This window comes from Buteo buteo, chromosome 4 (genome assembly GCF_964188355.1).
Source record: "Buteo buteo chromosome 4, bButBut1.hap1.1, whole genome shotgun sequence".
NCBI classification, from domain to species: domain Eukaryota; kingdom Metazoa; phylum Chordata; class Aves; order Accipitriformes; family Accipitridae; genus Buteo; species Buteo buteo.
Window position 1 is genome coordinate 66,689,114 of NC_134174.1, and position 22,240 is coordinate 66,711,353.

Below are 22,240 nucleotides of genomic sequence, written 5' to 3' on the forward strand. Positions count from 1 at the left end.
ACCAAACTGTGAACTCAATTTTGTATTAAGAACAACTAATAAAAATAATAAAAAAATATGTATGCTTTTAGCCAGCTCTCACTTATTGCGATGTATCCCAAACAGACCCCTGCCTAAGGTGCTGCCTGCCATCCCTTTGAAGGACTACGTCCACAAATCCATCCAAGGCCACCCAATTTTGTCATTCAGGTACTGAATGGAGCTTCTGACTTCATGGAGCACAGGACTTCCCACCCAGACCGTCAGTACGATTGGTAGGCGCTTAGCTTGGAAGCAGGTCAAGAGCAGTAGTGCTTTTTAATCCAAGTTTGATGGAGGGGTGTGTTGTTTGCTATCGCAACCCGTTCCCTAAACTGGAAAGACCGTGCCCTGCCTGTCCTCTGACACACCATGACCTCGCCGAAGAGGTCAGCCGGAAGGTTGGTTGCACCTATGCAGATTTTAGCTTTTTGAAAGACCTGCAAATATAAAGGTCTTTTTAATAGTAAAAAAAAAACTTGTTGAAGAGTCTGGTTAAAAGAGTGGTTAAAAAAAAAATAATAAAATCCTTCCCTACATTGTTTTTCCTTACTGTGTTGCCCAAAAAGGTTAAAATAGAAATACCCACAGCCCTGTAAGTCTCTGGGGGAGTGTCTGCGTGGCCTTATATTCAGAAAAGGCAACTAGATACCACACAGCTTTGGGGGCCCGAGGAGCACGTGGCAGCTCATTCTCGCGGTATCTGCCGCCCTGTCAGGTCTGCTCGTGGCAGCCTTTTACTAACACCTCTGGACGATGGTGGGTCACTCTGTTAGCGGGATGTTTAACACCTGAAAAGTTCAGACCCAACATCAGAAATTCTTCCCTGACTCAAAAATGGACTAAAACCTGGCACAGGAATGAAATAACCTGGAATTTGCTCAAAGTAAACCCATAGTCATTATACAGTATTTACACTGTACGTATGAATCACAACTGTTCATTTTGCTATCAAACAGATGGGAGCAAAACGTACCTCATTGTTGGAATACATTATGTGCTGCTTAAACAATGCTTCGTGGAAGGCTGTGCAAAGAAAACAAACATGTCTGTTCCATAGTAAAGTGTTACAAAACAAAACTTAATAGAGCTGGCAGCTAGGAAGCAATTGCAGTGGGTCTGGGTAGTCTTAGTTGTTGAACAGAACTCATTGCAGACGGTCCTTTGCAATTTGGGTAATTATAATGTGAATGAACAGCTGTTGATATTTGCCAATTTAAAACGTACGTAAACTTCTTTGAGGGCTATGCCGTGTAAATTTAGTAGAACCCATTTGGGTTTAAAACTACGCATAGTTTTAAAAGTAAAATTCCTGCTCTTGTAAGGACACTGGGGACTGTGACCTCCTTTTACTACAAGTTTGATTACAACATCATATTCTTCCCATGTACTCAAAAAATCAAGGTCAAGCGTGGACTGTGTCAAAGACTGCAGGTCAACTGGCTACCCACTGTCATTATATTTTACGCACCTTATTCCCTTTTTCCTGCTACGCTTTCTGTGAGTATTCCCATCTCATAGCTCTACATTTTACCACTCACACATCCACTGTGTTACAGCAGAACTGGAGCTGAGCAGCAAACATGACCCTCTTCAGAAACATCTCTTCTTCTGTGCACGTAATTATTGCAGCGTACATTTGCGGGGAACCCACAATGTGCTGTGCGCTGTGGGAGATAAGAATTATGATGATAATTACTTCTAAGTTCCCAATGATAAGAAATGACACGTCCTCCAGATCATATCTGAATATGTTCTCCACAGTGGGAGTTGTCTGGCATGCTGAGGAGGACGCAAGCAGATGAGCTCCACGGATTCTGCACGGGGACTGTCTGCACAACAGATTTGTGTGTGCTGGGGAAGCAGCAGGTCAAGAGAACTGTGTCTCAGGGCCAATAGCAAATTAAGTCCATTCTGAACCGTGCCCATTAGAGACATTATCTGAGCCACCTGCCCACTCCTTATGTCCCTTCAGCGTCACCTGCATCCTCAGAGCCCCCTGCGACTGCAACAGTCCCGGGATGGAGGTTTCTGCACATCCATACAGAAGGGTTACAAAGCCGTTGAAGAGCAAAAACGAAAACCATAGTCAGCTCCCTCCCAGTATTTCCGTGGTTCAGCTAAGTAACGTGGAAAGAAATAATGAAAAATACAGTAGTGACTGTGTCCACCGAGAAGCAAACTGAGATGGCCACCCATTTCACTGAACTGAAAGTCAACTCAGAATGCTTCAAGAAAGCCCATAAATTATTCTATCTCTGAAAGAGGATTTCAGATGCTTTTTGTTTCCCGTCAATACAAATCTGGCTGGGCTCAGTAAATTATATTAAATGCACATGTATCTCCTTCAAGCCACATTTCATGCTCTCCAAACATCTTTCTCTAAATTAGATCCTTTCATATTCCTTGAAAAGCTCAGTTCTTAATTAGGAAAGAGTTCTGATTTTCCATTTTCATTAATTCATTTGATTTCAAGATTTTGAAGCCAGAGTAATTGCAACTAAATGAAACTTATTGAAAGGCAAAAAGATACAATCAGTTTCAGACAATGAGAAATTTAAGAATTTTTTTTAATGCAAGTAAAGGCTAGGTCTAAATGTCCTGGCTGAACCGAATCCTTGACAATGCAACAATCTCCAGAGAAGCAATGATATATGTTTTGCTTCTCTGAATGAACTCGGAGGGTTGGCTAGATTAATGCTTAAATCACTTAATTATTTGGCTTAATTCACATGCTGTTCTTCACTTTCAGATCCCTCCCGCTCCCCTCTAATCACAGTGCTCCACTGCACCAGGCCTGTGCCAAGATCTCTGAGCTCAGACTTCATTCTCTCTAAACATCTTTTCATATTATGTGGCTCAGATTAAATCTTCTTCGCTAATTTGTTATTGCAATCACAGATGTGCTTCTGGATTCAAGTTCCCTTTTGCATCACAAATACTGGAATGCAAACCAGAAGTGAGGAGTCGGTATCTAATTTCCAGTCTTTCAAACTGTAATTTGTCTCTGATGATCTTTTGAAGATGATGAATGAGTTATACAAAGACAGATAAAATATTAATACTTTTTAAACTAATGGAAGGGGCGATTTCACCCCACTCTTGGGCTACTCAAGATAACTTGACAAACTTTCCAAAGCTGTACTTCCAAGACACATGAATCATTTTTATATTCTGGAATGTGCCCTAAGAGAAAGAAGGATCTGAAGATTTCCTAGTAAAGCAAATGATATTGCAAACCTGTGGGCAGCATCTCACATTTTTCTGCTTAATTAGAAAGAGACTTACAGATACCCCATCTATACATTTACATTCTCATAGAAAATAAATGACAAAAAGTAGTGTGGAAAGCTCAGAAAACTTATCTAAGAAAGTACTCCCTAGAACAAAAACATATGTTTTATTCTGAATGATACCCAGAGGTTTAAAGTTTTAATGACCAGCATTAATTCCTGCCACAAAGGCAAAGACAAAGCACAAATGAAAATGCCACTGTCGTTAATATATAAACAAAAACTTGTAAACAAAATGTATCTATTAATTATAAAATGCATATTAAAAGATATCTAACTAGATTATAGAAGGCCAATATGCATCTAATTCCTCCTGTAGATAATTTGCTGAAGTATTTTCAATTGCTAACTGAGCTTATAGAAAATCTGTCTCATTTCTTCTTACTCATAGGTTCAGTAAGAACAAGCTATAAAATGATATTTCTAGAACAAGCTCTCTCATGACATATCAGATAAACTTGTGGGTCTAAAAAATAACCCCTGTATCGAGGTTGTAGAAACTGATATTAAAGCTCAGCAAAGATCTGCTTTACACTAAATTGTCTAGAAATAGCACACCCTTTCTCCATTGAAGGGCATGAGGTAAATAACTGAAGAGGAGGTAAAAACAGATAATCAATTATTTCAGTTGGCTTCAGGTTTAGTGCTGAAATTTTCAGCCCCTTAGAGAAAAAAACAAAAATCAATATAGCACAGTATTTTGAGATAACAAAGAAAGAAACATCTCAAAGGCATTTGCAACGTGTGATAAAAGCATAAAGAAAAGTCCGCTGTCACCTTCAGCTGCTCTACCATACATTGTAAAGGAACAAAAATATTCCTGTTTCTTTGCTGAACTGACTGCACAGGGTTAGAAAACAGAAAAACGAAAATTTTGCAGAAGGCTCGTCAAATGTTCCAATTACCCAACTTCCGTCTCATGGACCAATGCAGCAAAACAGAACAAGCAAGAATATTTTTCAGTTCAGCTAGTGGATGCTGGAGTCAAATACCCATACGGACTGTGGGAGAATAGACCTTATCTAGGTAGCTTTGAAAGTATGGAGGAAAGCAGCAGTTGTTTATGCAGCTGAAAGATGAGGAGCAAGTGGAGTTATATGCTGCAAACTCTATTTCAAGATCTTCCAAGATCTTGAACCTCTTCCCAGGATCTGCCTGTGCAAACCCCAGGCTACCAGAGCATCCCATCACGGGAGAAGACTGTCTATCTGCCTTTCTGGACAGCTTTCAGTTGCTTTTATGTTAACATATCATTCCAGCATGTTTTTACAATGTTTCCCTCTCTTCTTGTCACTCCATTACTGGTATGAGTCCTGCTCTATTTTGCATGCCTTCCCCAAAAGCAGAAGCCAGTGGATTAGCACAGGTAAGACAGAATAATAAAGATTGCCTGAGACAAGTCTGTTTTATGTGGTTTTGCCTGAGCAAACACAGTAAAGCTCTGACAACACACTGATTTAAATGTTGGTGATAATCTCAAATTCTCTGTTTCTTATTTCAGTTTCAGAGAATTTTTTCCCCCAGGACTAGACCCCAATAGAAATTTAAATACAAGAGTTTCCCCAGGGATGGGCTATGATACAGAGAGTATTTAGGTATTTGCACTAGATGAATTGTGTGCCATATGCTGTTGAATTCCCATCAGCTTTGGAGATTTATTGTCTTCTGAGGGAAAATTCTCGCTTTTAGACACAGGGGAGCCTTCCTTTTAGACCTAGACCTACAAACCAACTATCCTTTTTGGGAAGGAAAAAAAAAAAAAGGAAAGATAAAATGGAAACAGAAAAATCATATTTTCCAGCTTAGCATTGGGAAGAGTGGGTAACCACAAAAGAGATATATTACTGAGGAACACTGAGTGAAAAAATCTGTTGAACACCTGAAAATTTCTAACAATAGGCCAACCACAGCATTATCTGCCCCAAACACATCACGCTCTGCATCCCGTCTACTTCCTTCATAGCTACTGACACAAAACTGCAGAAAAGGTACTGAAAGGAAAAAAAAAAAAGACTCACAACCAGCTCTGGACAGAACATGTTTTCATTCAGATGATCCTTAAAAAAAACCAAACACCAAAAAAACCCCAGATCCATCACCATGTCTCTGTTCACTGCCAATTAAAAATAAGACAGCTCTGCAACACAGCCCAAGTGATCTACCAGGACTTTGCTACCCGAATGTCCCAGAATATGTTTTGAATTACTTCATGCTTATTGTAAACAGTTGAAATTGTCATCTCAGGATTTGGTCTATTTATGATGCACGGCAGTTAAATCCTCTCCTCCCCTCCTCCTTCCTGAAAATCTTTTGAAGCTTTGATGCTTCTCAAAGTAACAGATGACACAGATCCCAGTCTGCTGCTGCCACCCAACACTGTTTATGGCACTAGACTCCCAGAAAGCCATGGAAGGGTCTCTGGTGAGGCCTGATTATTTTTGTGTAATAAGTTTTCCATAAAATCCAGAAAAAGATACAGAAGGGACTTCACCCAGCTTTCAAAAGATTAATCTCCCCATGCAAGGTTTGTTTACAACATTTTATAGCATACACTTTGGAAAGAGGCAATAAGGAAAGTGCTACTACAGGACACAGTCAACAGTTCACATGGACACTGTCTTTTTTCATAACCTGTCTCAACAGAATGGCTTATACATCTCCTTCTTGAGCCTCCAAAATTCCTCAAAGAAAGGATTTCCTCAGGCTGTCTACTACTGTTTGCTAAAACCATCTTGCATTTTCACAAGAGCCTCTCTCACTGCTGCAGACAAGCACATCTGAGGCAGAGATGTGCCACTATCTCCATTTGCAGGTGAGCAACTACAGCACGGAAAAGCTAATTGATTTGTCCATGATTACATGGGAACTCTGCAGCACAGCACAAAATTTAACAAGTCCTTCCAGAGCCGTAACTACTTCTTCCCTAAACCAAACCTCTTCAGGTTATAAATATCCCAATCTCCATAGCATCCTGATCCGCCTCCGTGATTTCAGTGTCCATCCTTGAATTAATAATAAAATTTAAAAGAACAAACAAAAGGCTCAACTTCTGTGAGGGCATTTTCTCTTTGCCCAGCTGAGACAAGATTATAGTTAATGTTTTAGTTGTCTATGTATTATTTAGAGTCAGATTCTCAGTTGTGCAAAACTAAAAATTAGAAGAGAAAGAAAAGCTATGGGGCAACAAAGTCTTAGGCAAGAAATCCAAGTGTTCCCTCTGAAGTTTTAGGTATTCAAAAACTCAGAATTAAAAAAATAATCTTATACTTTGAAAAGTAGAGATGGCAAAAGTTTGCGAAGCAGGTCTTTATAAAGGAGAAATAATGGTCTCCACTGTACATCAAATCATAGGAAATGGGGCTTATGGGACCTCAGAGGTTCCTGCCCCATGTCAGGATCAATTCTACCTCTCTCATTAGCAGCTGTTTCTCTGGCTTTTCTGAAAATCAAGCGCACTCTGAGAGACTTCAAAGCTTCCCTTCCTCACTATATGCATGTAAATACATCCTTTTCTCATTATCTTCATTACTGAGCTCTTACTTGCTGCCTTGTAAGGCCATTCTTCTTGTCCCTGCGAGACAGGGAGCATATCTAACAGTGACACAGAAACTAATTACTCCCTCTTACTTTCCTGCAGCCGTTTACATACTGGAAGATTTATCATGTCTCCTCCCAGCCTCTTCCTCCCTCGACTGACAGTCCCAGTTCTTGGGTCCCCACCGTGGGCCACGGTTTCACACCTCCAACCACTCTCTGCTCTCCTTCCTGCGTTCTCCCCTCGTTTATTTTAATGGCCGTTCTCCTTCCCGGCAATCATTCCATGAGGATCTAGTATGAAACACATACAGTCTCCAGAGCTGCGGTCTCCAGTGAGGTTCAGTGCCTCAGTGGTCTGATCCCCATCCACAGCCTCCTGCCCACACTCATGAGTACTCCAACCACCAGATTATTAGTTGAACCCCACTCTTGCGCTTGAGCCATTCAACACTTTTTTTTTTTTTTTTTCAGAAAGCGAGAAGTCCAACCTTTCATTGAGGTATGCACCTAAACTACTGAATTACCACTCCTTTACAGCCCTTTAAAAAAAAAAAAAAAAAAAAAAAGTCTTAATGCTGCACCGTGTTGCATATTTAAATGAAATTCAACAACACGAGTGCATGAAACTTTGCCTGTTAAAACATGACATATTGCACCAGACTTCTGGGGTTTGTACTCTTGAGTCATACAAGTTAACAGAACGCAAAGAGGAAGGCTTCTGGAAAGGTTCATTAGTGTCTCTATAAATAGCGAGTGTTTGCCAGATACGGGTACCACCACGTTGTATCACCAAGTGTCAGCAAACACAGTACAGTTAGAGCGGGACTTTGAAGCACAGGAACAAGCCAGAGTCTTCTGGCAGGTTTAAAAGTATATATAGTCTTTTTGGAAATTTTCACCCAGGCTTATCAACGTATAAATAGAGAAGGGCTCTGCGGGGGTTCCCCCTACTGTGCTGATTGCCCGAGATGACGTGGGAAGAAGCAGTTTAGAGCCTTATCACAAAGCTTAAACGAGAAGTCCTGCTCCCCAGAAGACTGAAGAGGTTCAGAGAGGAACTCAGGTGGACAACTCATCGAGATGCACAAGAAAATAACACTCAAGGACTGAATGAACTGCTTACACTTGAACAAAGAATTAGGCAGAGCAAAGATGCCACGTGTGTACTTGTCCCCTGAGGGACGCCTGAGCAACGGACTCTGGACTGCCTTAGCTGAGGGACGCTGCACTATTCCCTCAGACAACAGTTATTTGCTTTTACATAGAGACTGTTTTTAAAAAACCCTAAATTTCATGATACCTTTGATAAAGAAGGTGTATCAACTGCACCCCCCCCAACTCAATCAAATTTTAGTTTGCAAATCAAAATTCACAGATAAGAATCCCTTGCACATACAAACTTTACCTTAGGCTAAATACGTGGGAAATAAAGTTATTTCCTTTCCATGTATTAAGGCTGTGACGGTGACATTGCATCAACAGACAAGATACAGCTCCCTAAAATTGAAGACGCAAATTTGTACATTCCAAGAGATGCAGAGGAATGATTTTGTGGGGTAGGTAAAGACAGCAATAAATTGCTGTATGACTTTATTTTATGCTGAATAAATTTCTCACTAACTCACGGTAGACTGTCAGGTGCCAGACAGCACACCAAAAGAACAGACCATGAAAGTAGTTTCACTATTGCTCTTGAGGAACTTTTGAAACTCTCACTGCTATGACAAGAAAATATACACATAAAATATAAAAATATAGAATGTCAAAATGTAAAATGGCATGGTGGCTGCTGAAAAAACAAAGCATACCCTGGTATTTCCAAATCATTTGGCTTGATTGTAAGAATTCGCATTTAGCTTAAGTAATATACCTTGGCGAGACACAGCTTTGTGTTTCACCACTGATATAGTGATTCGTCTTTCACTGAGAAAGATAAAGATTTTGCTGGAAAAACAAACCAACATTGCCTTTGAAGACCTGAAGCAGAGACTTGACTCTTCATCTAAATTGTTTAGTACTGAAGGCTGTAAAGAATTATTGTTATTTTTCTGTGGAAAAAAAAATAAATTCAATTTCCCTCTGTTACTTGCCCCATATTATTAGAATTATAGGAAATACTGTTCAACTCTAACATACAATAATGGAGGAGCCCCACAAGGCACTTATTTCACATACATCACCAAAAATGTCTGTGGCAGCTGATCCTGTTGCAATTTTTAAGCTCTTTAATGATGACACAGAAAATATCCACACTTCCAATGACTGAATACTGTTTTGTTTTTTGGTTTTTTTTTTTACAATATGCTTTTTTTTTTTCCCCCACTGGCTAGTCCTAAAATTAGAATGACACTATCTACATGTATGAAGTCCATGACATTGGCAAGTATGTTACAAGGACACACTGACAAGCTTGCTGCTTCTAAATGTAATTCCTTCCTAATAACACGTCCTAGCAAAGCGGAAACATTGATAGGAATTTCACTTGATGGTATATATCTTCCCTCTCAAATACTTGGTTTTATGGTTTGATTTCAACACACAATCTTGCTGTAACCTTATTCAGCCATTTTTTCCTCACATATTGTCACAAAAAATTTTCAAACCATGATTTAAGAGCTGAATTCTGAGACAAGGTTGGAAACAGAGTATCTGTATGTATGTGTAGATACAGATGATTTAGATATAGATAGCAATATAGATATCGATATACCTACTATATTGATACAGATGCAGATATACCTACTGAGAAATTCAGCAATGCGGTGGGGAGGCCTCAGGAATCTCTTTTAAAGAAATGGCACAAAGCTAGCTGTCATTCTGTCCATCTCAAACACACAGATTTGGAGAAATGGCTAAATACTAATTCTCTGAAGGCTGAAAATAGAGTTGATTTCAATTCTACACATAGAGATTTCTTTTTAAATTAGTTAATAAAAAGATGGATGGAAGTGTGTTAAAAACTAATAAATTCAATTTTAAAAATAAATTGATGCTTGATGATTAACTTGCATTTTTGAGAGCAGTAAAAATGTACCCATGAAAGAAAAATACAAAATACACTAATATACTATTTCTCAAAATGTTGTTTAAAATAAAATGTTTTCACGTCAGTGTTAATCTCCTTCAAAGAAAGGTGATCACGCTAAACTTGGGAGATCAATATGGCTCATCACACACTATAAAAATCCCAATTAATGTTCTTCATAGTACTTACAAGCTGCTCTTAAAGTGCCTCCAAGATTGCAACAGTGAAAATCCATGTACGCAGCATTGCAAACACTCCTCCTCTTTAATTCTTTGAGAACTAAAATCTTGAAAATATTTGTTCCCTTGTTCTGACAACACATGCGTGATTTATCCACACATGCAAGACATCCCTCTTACCCCCAGAGCAGCAAATCCTTGCTCCCTAAAAGTTGTACAGCAAGAGCACAAATAACGCTTCTAATCTGAAAAGGCCAATACCAAACTCGAATTGATGTCCCACGGCTCGGATTAAACTTTATTCCCATTTTATAGATGGAAAAGGGCAAGACAATAAAAGGGGAGATGTTTGACTGTACAAAGAAAACAATTTAGGTTTCCATCTCAAAAAACCCCCAACTGTTTCTACCCGTATCTTAAATTTGCCCTCTGCAACTTGCAGTGTTCCCAGGCTCTTGATGCTTGGTCTCCATGGACTAGCGGTTTCCTTTCCTCTCTCCCTCCTATGGGGATCCTGGGAAACAACCACTTTGGTCTGGAGGGCTCCCACAGATCACAGTTTAAACCAGCCCAGCCCTATTCCCTTTTTTCCTTTATAATCAACATACTATGGCAGTAAGCAATTCTGCACTAAACTTGCAATGAAAAAAGGAGGTCAATATTCTGAAATATCTTTTTGTTGCAACTGAAGCCTTTTACAACCAGAAACGTTAAAGTAAAAAATAGAAACTCAGTAAAGTATGAAATACAGTAATTTATGTTTAATTATGGGCATTTAAGCTGATTTTAATTTCTCTCTGCAGGGCGTACTTTGCGGGTTTGGTTTTGTTTCTTACACATGCCACTCACTTATTCACAGTAATTTACATGCTTCAATGTATCTCAATAGCTACTTCACTAACAAACATGACATCTCTTGGCAATAAAAGGTTAAAATTCACTTTGCCCTCTGACTGTAACAGAAATACCTTTGCAAACTAATGACTGTAACAGGCTGGTCTGTTCCCAAATAAACATTCTAGGGATTTCCTGAGGTGTTGTTTTGTTTTGTCTTTTCTCCCCCCCCCCCCCCCCCATCTTTTTTAATTGAGGGAAAAGAATTTGGAGGGCACAGCCAGCTTAGATGTTATTTCAGTCAAAAATGCGTATATGTTGTCCTTCTATACACTTTTTAAACTGAAAAAATACATTTACACAGCTTCTGGATATTCATTTTATAGAAAAAAAAAAAATCTTTAAAGCTTATCCAACTCATCTCCTCCTGCCAGCTTTCCTTGCCAACTCTTTCTTAGTAATGCCAGTAAATGCCAAAAAAAGTCTGGTTTAGACAATGTTTCTGTCTGTTGAAACCAAGAGAAAGGCAGTTTCTGTTGGAGATACTCGATTTAGGGATCCCACTTTTTCTTCTGCTGCTGAAAACGCACCCTGACCGTGTCAGCGTAGGCAGAAGGGAGTGTGCAATGTTGAAGGAGTAATATGCTAGAAGTTGCTTTGAGGACAAAATGACACAGTTCCTCTTATTGGCCTTTCCCGCAACAGATTCGTTTCCAGAAACTCCCCTCTCCTTTGAAAACGGCAGATTCAGTACCTGCCAAGGAAACAGTCCTTTCTGGGGCAGGGATACTCTGGCTGTTTAGATTAACACATCTAAGAGCTTTTGTCTCATCACCACTTGCCAGGAGTTGAAGCAGACCTCCTTCAGCAGCATTTCTTTTTCAGTACAAGCTGTACTCAATGCGAAAACATCTAGCGAAAGATGATGGAATGGGTGAAACTAAAGTAAATAATGTCATCTGAGAGACACCAGTGTAGGATTTCATCCAAGATTGCTGCCCAAAGGAGCCTGCCATCTCCATCACTCATGCCAATGAAGTGTGCCAGAAAATAGCATCCAACAACGTGCAAAAATTAGGCATCTCAATGAAGATCTGACCCTCCCCTAGCTAGGCAGCAGCTCTGACTAAAAACAGTTGCTCCTTTGCCCATTTAAGTGGCTCAGGTAACAAATACAATTCCCCTGAATATTAAAATTATCCATAAACTTCACTTTAAACACACAATGTAAAATGCTGCCACCTCAGAAGAAGGCAAATCACTCCAGACGGTGATGACTGGCTGGGAAGGGTTTGGCAGGTTCGCCCCAAAAAGACCATTTTTGCGCGGGTCTGCTGAAGCGCTCCTCAAAGGATGCGGTCAGTGGGGAGAGAAGGAGCAAACGAGGAGATGAAGCCTGCCAAGAAACTGCCCAGTCGATCCTGGTGGAGGGAGATGGCCAGAAGAGGAAAGGGGACCAAATTCATTCAGCAGAAGCAAAATAAAGTTGATCCTAAGACAGGAGACACAGTAAGGGCCAAGGAATGAGGGCAGGACCTACGAGCACTTCATTTCCTGAGAGTGATTCAAACTTCAGAGGAAACAACATATTAGTGTCCTGGGACTTGAGGCGGAGGATGAAAAGGCAATGACAAAATCCAACCTAAACAGGGCTTTATGCATTCTGGTTTGCTGAGGAGCAACGAGAGGCGACAAGACCCTTCCTTGGATTCAGCGTCCCGGTCAAAGCGACCGCGTGTGTCTAACTGCTGCATCAGGGTGAGCAGACACATACTCCAGTGCCACCAGCATCGCTAGCAGATTCGTCGTTACACTGACCAGAAATACCACCGGCACATCCTTGCGGGACAGGGATGAGATCAAGTCCAGCAAAACGCCGGCAGACTCTGGCAGCATCCCCGCCACGCATCATACAACTGGAAACGCGTCGCACAAATTATCACCGAATGCATTTCTTCTCCAGTCTCACTAAGCTTCATCACTCCACTGCATCTACAATGCCATAAATTGCAATCGTTTTGTTAAATTAAGCTTCGAAAGCTCAATTATACTTTAAAACCGTGTCCTTGAGGAAAGACAGTGCACAAAAGGGACACACAATTTCCTCAAGAGACAAATGGAACACAAACATTCTGCTATGATATCAAAATGATACAGATCATTTTTTCCTCATCTACATGAGCTTTTCAAAAACAATTGGCAGATTTTTTGGCAGTCATTTTATTTCTAGAAAAATAGCAACACTTTGAAACCCTTTTATTGTCAAGATATTACTTTTGCATTTAAAAAAAAGCTTATTAAATCAATCCTAATTATTTTTTTCTTATCAAGCTTTAAACTGCATATAACCTCTACGATTTCTCATTAGAATTCTGAGAAATGAGAAGTAGTCCTATAGAAGAGGTAAATCAACTGGGGTTTGAGTAAATCATATTGAAATAGAATTATAATTCAACAACAAAGGCGTCAGGCTTGTTAACAATAGGACTCAGTGGATCGACCAGCTAAATTTACCTCTTCATCCCTGAAACATACACTGAGTACAATTCAATTTACTATGGCTTCCCGAGATAAGGGCCTTCATCACAGCGTATGTCAGCAGCTCTTAGTTTCCACGGTCTTGCCCTGCTCAGAGGACTTTAGTCCTTGGAGGGGCCCCAAGTGCTTCTGCTGTTACCTGCAAGCCCTCAAACGACTCCTTGCCGGAGCCGAACGCTCCCCTGCCATAGGAATTGCGTTGTGTTCAGTTTGACTCGAGGCAATCACAATAAGAATTAAGAACAAGGGAGATTCTCTTTTTGCCTGTAAAAAAAATGATCACATGTTCATAGCTGGAAAGCAAAGTATTATTTTAATCCAACACTGAAATTCATACCTTACGCTTGCAAGATCTGTTGCAAGAGACATGAAATAGCCAAGTATAAGCTAAATTAATTCAATATGGAAATGCCTCCGTACAAGCACTTTACAAACCCAGCATAATGCTGCATAATTGCAAGAACTTAGTTTTAGGTTTTAATATCACGTTAAAGGGTTGCTAGCATTAATCGCATCATTAAGATCAAAATATCTTTTCCATTTTATTACAGAAAGAATGATCTGCTTGTTTGGGTGTTTTTGTTGTGTTTTTTTTTTAAATACCAGTCTGCAAACTCATGTCAAAGAACATCGCTTCAGCCCCATCACCTTACAGAGGAACACATGAACGGATTCCTCAAGCTCAAATCTGAGACACTACCTCATAGCCGGTGGGTCGCAGGCAGCAAATGCAACAAAGCACTTCTGCAGAATCCCATCCTACACAATTGCTGGCAGAGGGAGGCCGGGTGGTACGGGGAGACAGAGCTCGCCCAAGACTATTATATCACTGGCAATCTTTACTGGCCAAGTATGACAAAATTCCTCCCAGCAGCTCAGCGTGATACAAGCTCATGAAAGGGACTTTCACCCTATTGAGGGCTCCAAGATGCTAAGGGAAGGCGGGGGGGGGGACCGTCTGGTGGATGGTTAATATAAAACTCTACATTTTCTGTTTATTGAAATAGCAATCTCGCTCAATAATATCCGCTATTTATATCGTGCATAAACTATCGCACAAAACTTTACAAACTTAACACACTGTATCACTTAAGCTAAAAATGAAATGGGCCGTTTTCTGGGATGAATCCCAATTGCTTAACACTTCCCAGTATGCCCAAGCATTTCAGGCAGGAAATGAATACTAGTATATCTAGTTGAAACTAGGGCACTGATTCAGTGCAGACAGAGAAAAGAATTTCCCCTACTCAATCACCAACACAAAGTTTTTATTGGTGGTCCCAACTCCAGGAATTTCTCAAGCCTGCAGTCGCTATGTAAGATCCAGCAAGTCCCTAGAACCAGGATACACCTACTGACATTTCTACAAAACTTCATAAATGAAATCATCAGATTGATCGATTGGTTAAACACAGGTATGGGGCTGGCTGAGAAGAAGGGAACGTGTCTTCTGCCGTGAGGACCTCCTCTTGCACAAGACAAGGTGGGAGGGATGGCTTTAAGCTGCTTTTGCTCACCCAGTGAAGCAATCCAGCCCTACTAGCACAGTCAACAGAAATTCAACCGAGTACCAGAGGAGGTGACACACTCCCTTTCCTAACAGCTTCCACGAAAAAGTTATGCTATTTCAGAATTAAACAAATGGAGAAGAGTTATTAAATAATAGAGCATATTTGAACTAATTAGCCCTCACAGTGGCCTTACAAGGCAGGGGTATAGGTATAATAAAAAGCAAAAGAAATAACAGATTGTTTACTAGGCTATTAAATTAATGACTACCAGGTTACTAATTAAAGGCTCAAGGAGCAGATCTCCCAGAGAATTTTATCGAGGATTAGTGCAGTTTCTCACACCGCTGAGGCTGTCTGTGCCAAGCTACATTCCCAGCTGATGACACAGCCTTAACAGCATGCACAGCTCTGCCTCTTATATTTGATACTCATGAGTCATAAAAATATGGAGAGGACTATAAATTCTGTTTATGCCTCTCTCTCTTAAGATATGTAAAACAACTATGTAAAAGAGCTATGAAAGCTGTCCTCTTGGTCTTCAAAGACTTGTTTAAGCAGCGCTGTATGATTCCTCTTAATACAATTGTCTGGAAGTCTAAACTTTGGTAATTATTTCAAATGAAAAAGAACAGCAGGAGGCTCTGTTGAAGGGAATATAAACAATTATCACTTGCACGAAGGCTATGCCAGTTATGAAATAAACTTGAATGGGTTTGCTCTTGAAAACACTGAGCACTAAATTAATTATGTGACATAGCAGGCCTCTCAGCTGTACTCCATGCATCAAATCCTATCTCAGAGTCACGCGAGAATGCCGAGAGGTGCAGCAAAGAGGGGAAATGTGAACCGCCACCGAGATCTTGTTAAATTGGGGTCTTTCTAATGGCTGCACCAATAACTTCACAACAATACTGAAGCTGGCGTGCACACCCTAGCTCCGGATGATAGACTGGACTATGATAGACTGTGCCTATTCTGCCAGTTTGCAAGAGAAATGCAGTAATGCAAGAGCATAAAGATAGCATCAAATGGGTAAGGCTCATCCCCGCCTGGCAGCTTCGAGTATGTTCTTGAATCTCCAGCATTATCCCTGTGACTTTTTAATAAATTTAAAGTTATTTCTTGTTCCTCCCAATGATTTTTTGTTCTGATAGCAAAAATCCCTATTTCAATAGCTGTTGAATTAGGCCCTTACTTTGAAGGCATGAAAAAAACTGCAAAAAGTTGAAAAGAATCAGTGTAATATCTGATACATTTGATAAATCTGGAGAACCATAAAGATAACTAACAACTGTCAGAGCACACGATACTTTTACAGATAGTGGAGAACTTCACATTGAGATTCAAGCAATCATTGTCCAGAATGACATACAGATAATCAAGAGTCTGATGTTTGTTTATGAACGCAATCCATAACACAATACTTCACGAATGAGGCGGGCAGAAATGCAAAAGCTACTTCTTTGCAAGCTCAGTGAGATGCAATGCATGCTAAGCAGTAAAAAATGGTAATCTTCTGCCACCTTACATGCAGAATCTTTTGAGCTGTGACAAGCGTACAGTTAAAAAACAGAAGAAATATGGTCTAAGTATATATTTATAGCTGGCCTTCATCTTTATCTTTGCATTTCATTGCTAAAGTTTATATTCAAAGTATAACATAACACCAAGAAAGAAAAAAAGAGTGTGCTACAGGAAAAGGAACTGTCTTCTCATCTTTCTTTTCTCCTTTTTTTGAAAACACTTCTTTAAGATTTTGATTTGCAAACCTGATTTATACCAGCCCAGCCAAAAGAAGGAAACTGATTTACACTAGCTCAGAATCTGGCCTTGAAATCTTAAAGTTGGTGCAGCAGTTTTAATGTTTTCTGAATCCAGTCCCCCCTTCCCCCCAGGGGAAACAAATTTCTGATTTATTTGGATTTAAAAGTCATCGGTGTTGGAGTCATAGGTGTTCTTAATCAGGGAACCCTCTGCAGGTCTGCCCACCATGAGCATCTTTCTTTTCCTTCGCTTGTCTCTAACCCCAACAGCAACAGATCCGAATCTCCTGGTGTGTGGAAAGCCATCCAGCATCTGCCACCAAACAAGAGCTCTAACTCTCAGCAAGGTGGGGCAGTGGTTGCTTTTCCAATATACTTTTTATACATTGAGGTCGGTGGCAGTACTTTAAAAGAGTCAAGTGAGACTCACTATGGTTCACGTGGATGAAGGGTCTAACCCATTGACAGGTATGTTGTGTACATCTATTTTCTCATGGTTAATTATTTTTAAGAAGTTACAGAGCAAGATTTGCTCCTTGTCCTCTATACATCACCCAAATTTAATGTTAAAAGCCAAAATTCTCTGCACCATTTGAAAGCAATTTGGACTGGCAACTTGCAAACTCAAAGCAACCTGAAGCATTTCGGGGCTTTCCAGCTTCTCATGTGGCTCTTGGGAAACCGTGCTGAGCCCCATCTGCCTGGCTACAGGTCCTTCAATAGCTGCCCAGGTTCAGCTACATTCAAATTTGTCTTTACGAATGGCAATCGTAGCCTGACTGGAGCATACACCTACGTATGGAGCACTTTAATATTGCACTCGGATACAGAGATTGGAATTACAAAAGTATGTGCATTAGCATTAAAAGAGGCAAAGCATCATCCAGTGAGAAGAGTTGCACCTAACTTGCTCGTACGCTTTTAGAACCCAAAGAGGATTAAATCTTTCAAAGCACTTGATCAGCCTCATGTTTCTATCTGAGTCCTTGTAGGTGCCAAGGCGTGGCATTACAGATGCCAGCACAGCCAGGACTAGAGAAAAACCCCACACCTGAGTGACAGATGCCACAACCTGAGGACTCTGTGTTTACTTGCATAATTGATCATATCATGTATGCACAAAACGCTTTCAATTTCCCAGAAACTTAATGCATTTTAAGACCTGGACTAAACCCCGGGTACCAAGCCAACTTCATTAATGAGCGTGTCACTCCGGGAGAATGAATGTCAGCTTAGCGCAATGCCACGCTGGGATCCCCCCCAGCATTCCCGCTATGTCATGTCTGCCCTGGATGGTCTCTGGCAGGCAGCGTTTCCCCACAGTTACAACCTTTTCAGCGTAGAAATGGAGCCAAGAAACCCTTAATGCCCATGTGAAATGCTTCCTGCCTAGCGCTTGTCTCTCCAAGAGAAGGCACGTGCTTCAGGCTCCGGTCTAACACCACCAACGTTACCTGACCTACAGCTCCTGCGATGCAGGGATCTGGCACACATTAACCAGTGTGTGTCCCTAACAGGGTGTGAGGATAAAAGCTGAAGCCAAACAGATGGTCTTCTAAAAATCTTCCCTAAAGTGTTCTGTGTACTAAAACATCACTTACCCAACTCTCATCAAACTTGGCTTGATTTGCAAGTCCCAAGCCAAGTTTGAAGAAAAATATTTAGCTGGAAACATGCGGGGAAAAGAGTCTTTTTCCTGCACTTGAATAATATAAAAATGAAACAATTTTGTTCAAGCCTTAGAAAAAAATCTAAGAAAAATAGAACCCAACCCTCTTGGGTTTAAACCAAGCACTGGTGAAAAAAAATCGACACAGAATGCAAAGTGATGAACAAATGAAAAAGAGAAGTGGAAGGAGAACCGGAGCTGTAATGTATAATGACCTATCAACACATTCTATAATGCCCACAAAATTTCAGCGAAGACAGAAATCACATCTGCACCGAATATGGGCAGCTATTGTTTGAAAGCACAGAGCAACGTTGCACAACACTTCAGGGTCCTGATTTCGCTGTCACACACCCACAAATACAGTTACTCATCAGTAGTCCTGACTAGCAACAGCCGGGTACTCAAAATAGTAGCCACTAATTTTAGCAGCATTTTCAGGATTAGCAACAGAATATTATATGCAGTTAATAAAAGAATGTAACTGGGCACCATTGAAATATTCCAACTGAAAATGATCTAAGTTTTCTGAATGCAACAAAGGATGCCAAGAGAAATGTTAACAAATACTAACTCAATGATCAGCATCGTACAGTTGCAAAAACATACATGCATTTCCATAGTAACGTCTCTTAAGTATACATATTTTATTTTTTACATGTGCTTCACTATATAAAGTGTTCGCATGAGCATATGCACCTTTTTAAACAAGAAAGAAGCAACAGCATTTCTGAAATCATATTACCACAATGAGATCCTGGTCTTAGTCTCTTAGAGCTTTGACCTGTGGTGGGGAGGGTGGGGAGAAAATTGAACTGTCCGGTAAATGATAGGTTCTCTCCAGAAACAAAACCCTACATTTATACTTAGGGAAACCCAAATTCTTTAAATATAATTTGATTACATGTCTGATTTTAAAATTGGATTTTTCTTACCATTTATTTGAACTGTAATTCTTAGGAAGTACGTAAATCGTTAGATGTCCTGGAAAAAGTACACCCTAACTGTATTAAAGTAAAACCAGGTTAAAGTTAAGTAACTTTTTTATTTTTTTCTTCTCCGTAAATGTAATTTTATTGCTGCTGAAATAGCAGGCCTGTGTGTTTGTGCTACCAGACAGTGTGACTAGTTTCAGCTTTTTTGCTTCTGTTCTGCACAGTGTACTGCATAGACAGCCCTCAACAAGAAAGTCATTAGCTTAATAATAACTCCTGACAGATTCTGAACGAGATATTCCAACAGATACTGCAGTGACTCCTGGGGTAAATAAAAGGACAGCTTTATCTTCAGGATGGAAAAGAAAGAGTAGGCTGCACAAAATGACTAGCAGGGTTTCTCAGGGACTAATTGTTAAGCAGGAGTATTTACGATCAATGGATTGGAGAATGGGACTATCATTGCGAGGCAATTATCTATACACAAATAACTTTAATACTTTGGCATTTTTATAACCACCACATTATTTATTTTACTATGTATTCTATTGCAATACCATTCCCCTGGTTACAAGTACACAGTACTTCATACTTTTTTTTTACTTCATATAAAATTAAAATAAAACAGAGGAACACTTGGAAATGAGTTGAAGAAAAATAGGTCCTATTTAACCGTCAAATACAACAGTATTTAACTTTTGTTCTTTTGATCAATATTTATGTGACAAGCTATTCATTACTCTTCTCCTCTACCAGTTTAATGCTGTTGTTCTTCCCACAGCCTGATCTGCACTTTTGTGTATTTAATTCATAACAGTTTCCATGGAAAAGAAGTATTCAAAGAAAAAAAGTGCTGATACAGCACGTGGATCTTTCTACCAAACCACAAATCTTTTCTAATGTTCATCTTAAACTGAAAGCAATTCTGGGAAACAAATTAATGATATAAATCACATTATCATTACTCACATAAAGATACTCTGTTGTAAGTCTTTCAGAAAGCTACAGTGAGTAGCTAAAAGAACTCTATATGGAGAATGCCTGTTTCTAATTAAATGATCTAAAAATAGAGTTGCACATACATCTAGGACCAAGCCATCTGTGTTATCTCTCTAAGATAAGCCATTATACACCCACAATGATATCCCTTTCATCACTGCAGATATTCAAACCTAGAACTGGCCCTTCTTTCCCATTTAGGAAGGGAAAAAGAAAAAGGAAGGAAAATTTTAATCCAGACAATGTTTTTTTTTTTAAAGTCAGATCCCTTGTTTTGAAATCTCTTTTCACACCTACTTCTGTCAATCAGCAGCATGATTCAAAAATGTGTCCTGCAAACGGTGGCAGTAGTCAAGTAGGATTTCTCCATGAAACACTTTCCAATGCAGTAAATAAAGCTGTTTCTAATGGGTTGTCTGGGCTGTTTGCATTGTTTGTGTGTGATGTTTTTTGCTTGGTTGTGTGTTTTTTTAAACTATTTAAAAATTTAACTTTTTTCTCCTCATTCTGACAATTAAAAGAACAATACAAAAAGTAAGCTGGAACAAAACAGGACCTGAGTTAAAAAGGTTGGGTAAGAGATTCCCATGATACCTTTGGTGATAAACAACAACAACAACCTGTCTTCATACTTCAAGCAGGAGACCAAGGAGACAGAAAACAGCCCTTTTCTCCTAAAATCAGCTACCTGTATTATCAGCCAATGTCTGAGGGGAAAAAAAAAAGAGGAAAGCTTATCAGAGCCTGTCAAGAGGGAGTAACAATCCCAGTTTAGTCAGAACAGTGACAGATTATCCCCTTGTTAGGCAAAAGGAAAGCAAAGTGTGAAGGGAGACTTGCCCTCCATTGCATTTGGGGGCCATCTCCCACGATGGGTCCAGGTAATGCCTCAGGCTGCAGTCAAGAAAGCAACATTATTTACACTTTTCCTTAAAGTTCTTGCTGTCAGACTGTATTTAATCAAACAAACGTGCTTGTTATACTTGCCTCTCCCTCAGTTTTGGGGCTGTTTTGCTGTTGCGTGTGATACAATCTCAAGCAATGGATGTTAGCCTCTTTAAAAAAAAATATTTCACTTCAAGCTTCCATTTATGCCATCAGAAATAAGAATGTCACTTTACAGTAGAAAGGTATTCATTTCAAGCAAAGACTTTATCCATTTTCTTAAATTAGGTAAGTAACAATTTTAGACAGACTGTACAAAAATACAAAAAAACCCCACTGTGCATTTACTTTCCTCTAACACCTTCCAGTTGTTACACATCTTACAATAAAATAATAGGCAAAATGAAGACTAACCTTTGAATAAATGCCATTTACTGGTCTCCACTGTTCTCCATTCAAAAGGAAGGGAACTGTTATCTCATAATCTTTTGACTGGTCCTTTGGCATCTGCTGTCTGGAGGACTCCAATTTGCTGTCCACATTCTCGCCTAGGGACAGGGAGAAGCACTTTGTGTTAGTCGGGAACAGCATCTGACAACATGAACCTTGTTATTTAAGGGACCTGGCAGCATATTTCAAAAGGAAATAGTTCAGGAAAAGAATTAAACATTAAAACATTGTGGGATCGCGCTGTTGGTGTCAAAACCTACACAAATTTCTAAGAGAGCTGGGGTTCTGGGAGAGAGGTGTCGAGGTGATTTCCACTGTTGATTAGATGGTGCACTTCTGTAGCAGCAGAAGACAAAGGCTGCACATGAGGAGTAGAGATACCAGGATACAAAGCTAAAGACTTGGGATGCAAGACTTAAATAAAAAAATTTGGAGAGGTATCGGCACCGCTATTTAAAGTGTTAAATTGATAACCATATTAGAGTTTGGATTTTGTTTTCCATTGAAGATGATAACGGGGGGAATGCAGTAGGTGGCTATCTTTTCAGTGCCATCATTAAGAGGGTAAGCAAGCTGCAGGGATTTGAAAGAGATAATACTTTAT

The 22,240-nt window shown here is 39.8% G+C and overlaps 1 protein-coding gene across 1 annotated transcript in view; it reads right to left on the minus strand.

Annotated features, from left to right (window-relative positions):
• The window catches only part of ADAM12 (ADAM metallopeptidase domain 12), a 185,199-nt gene that overhangs the window by 146,251 nt on the left and 16,708 nt on the right, over window positions 1-22,240 (minus strand). The window contains exon 2 of the mRNA XM_075026605.1: window positions 21,601-21,734. Coding sequence (XP_074882706.1) covers window positions 21,601-21,734 — 134 coding nt within the window. The remainder of the gene's footprint in view (window positions 1-21,600; window positions 21,735-22,240) is intronic.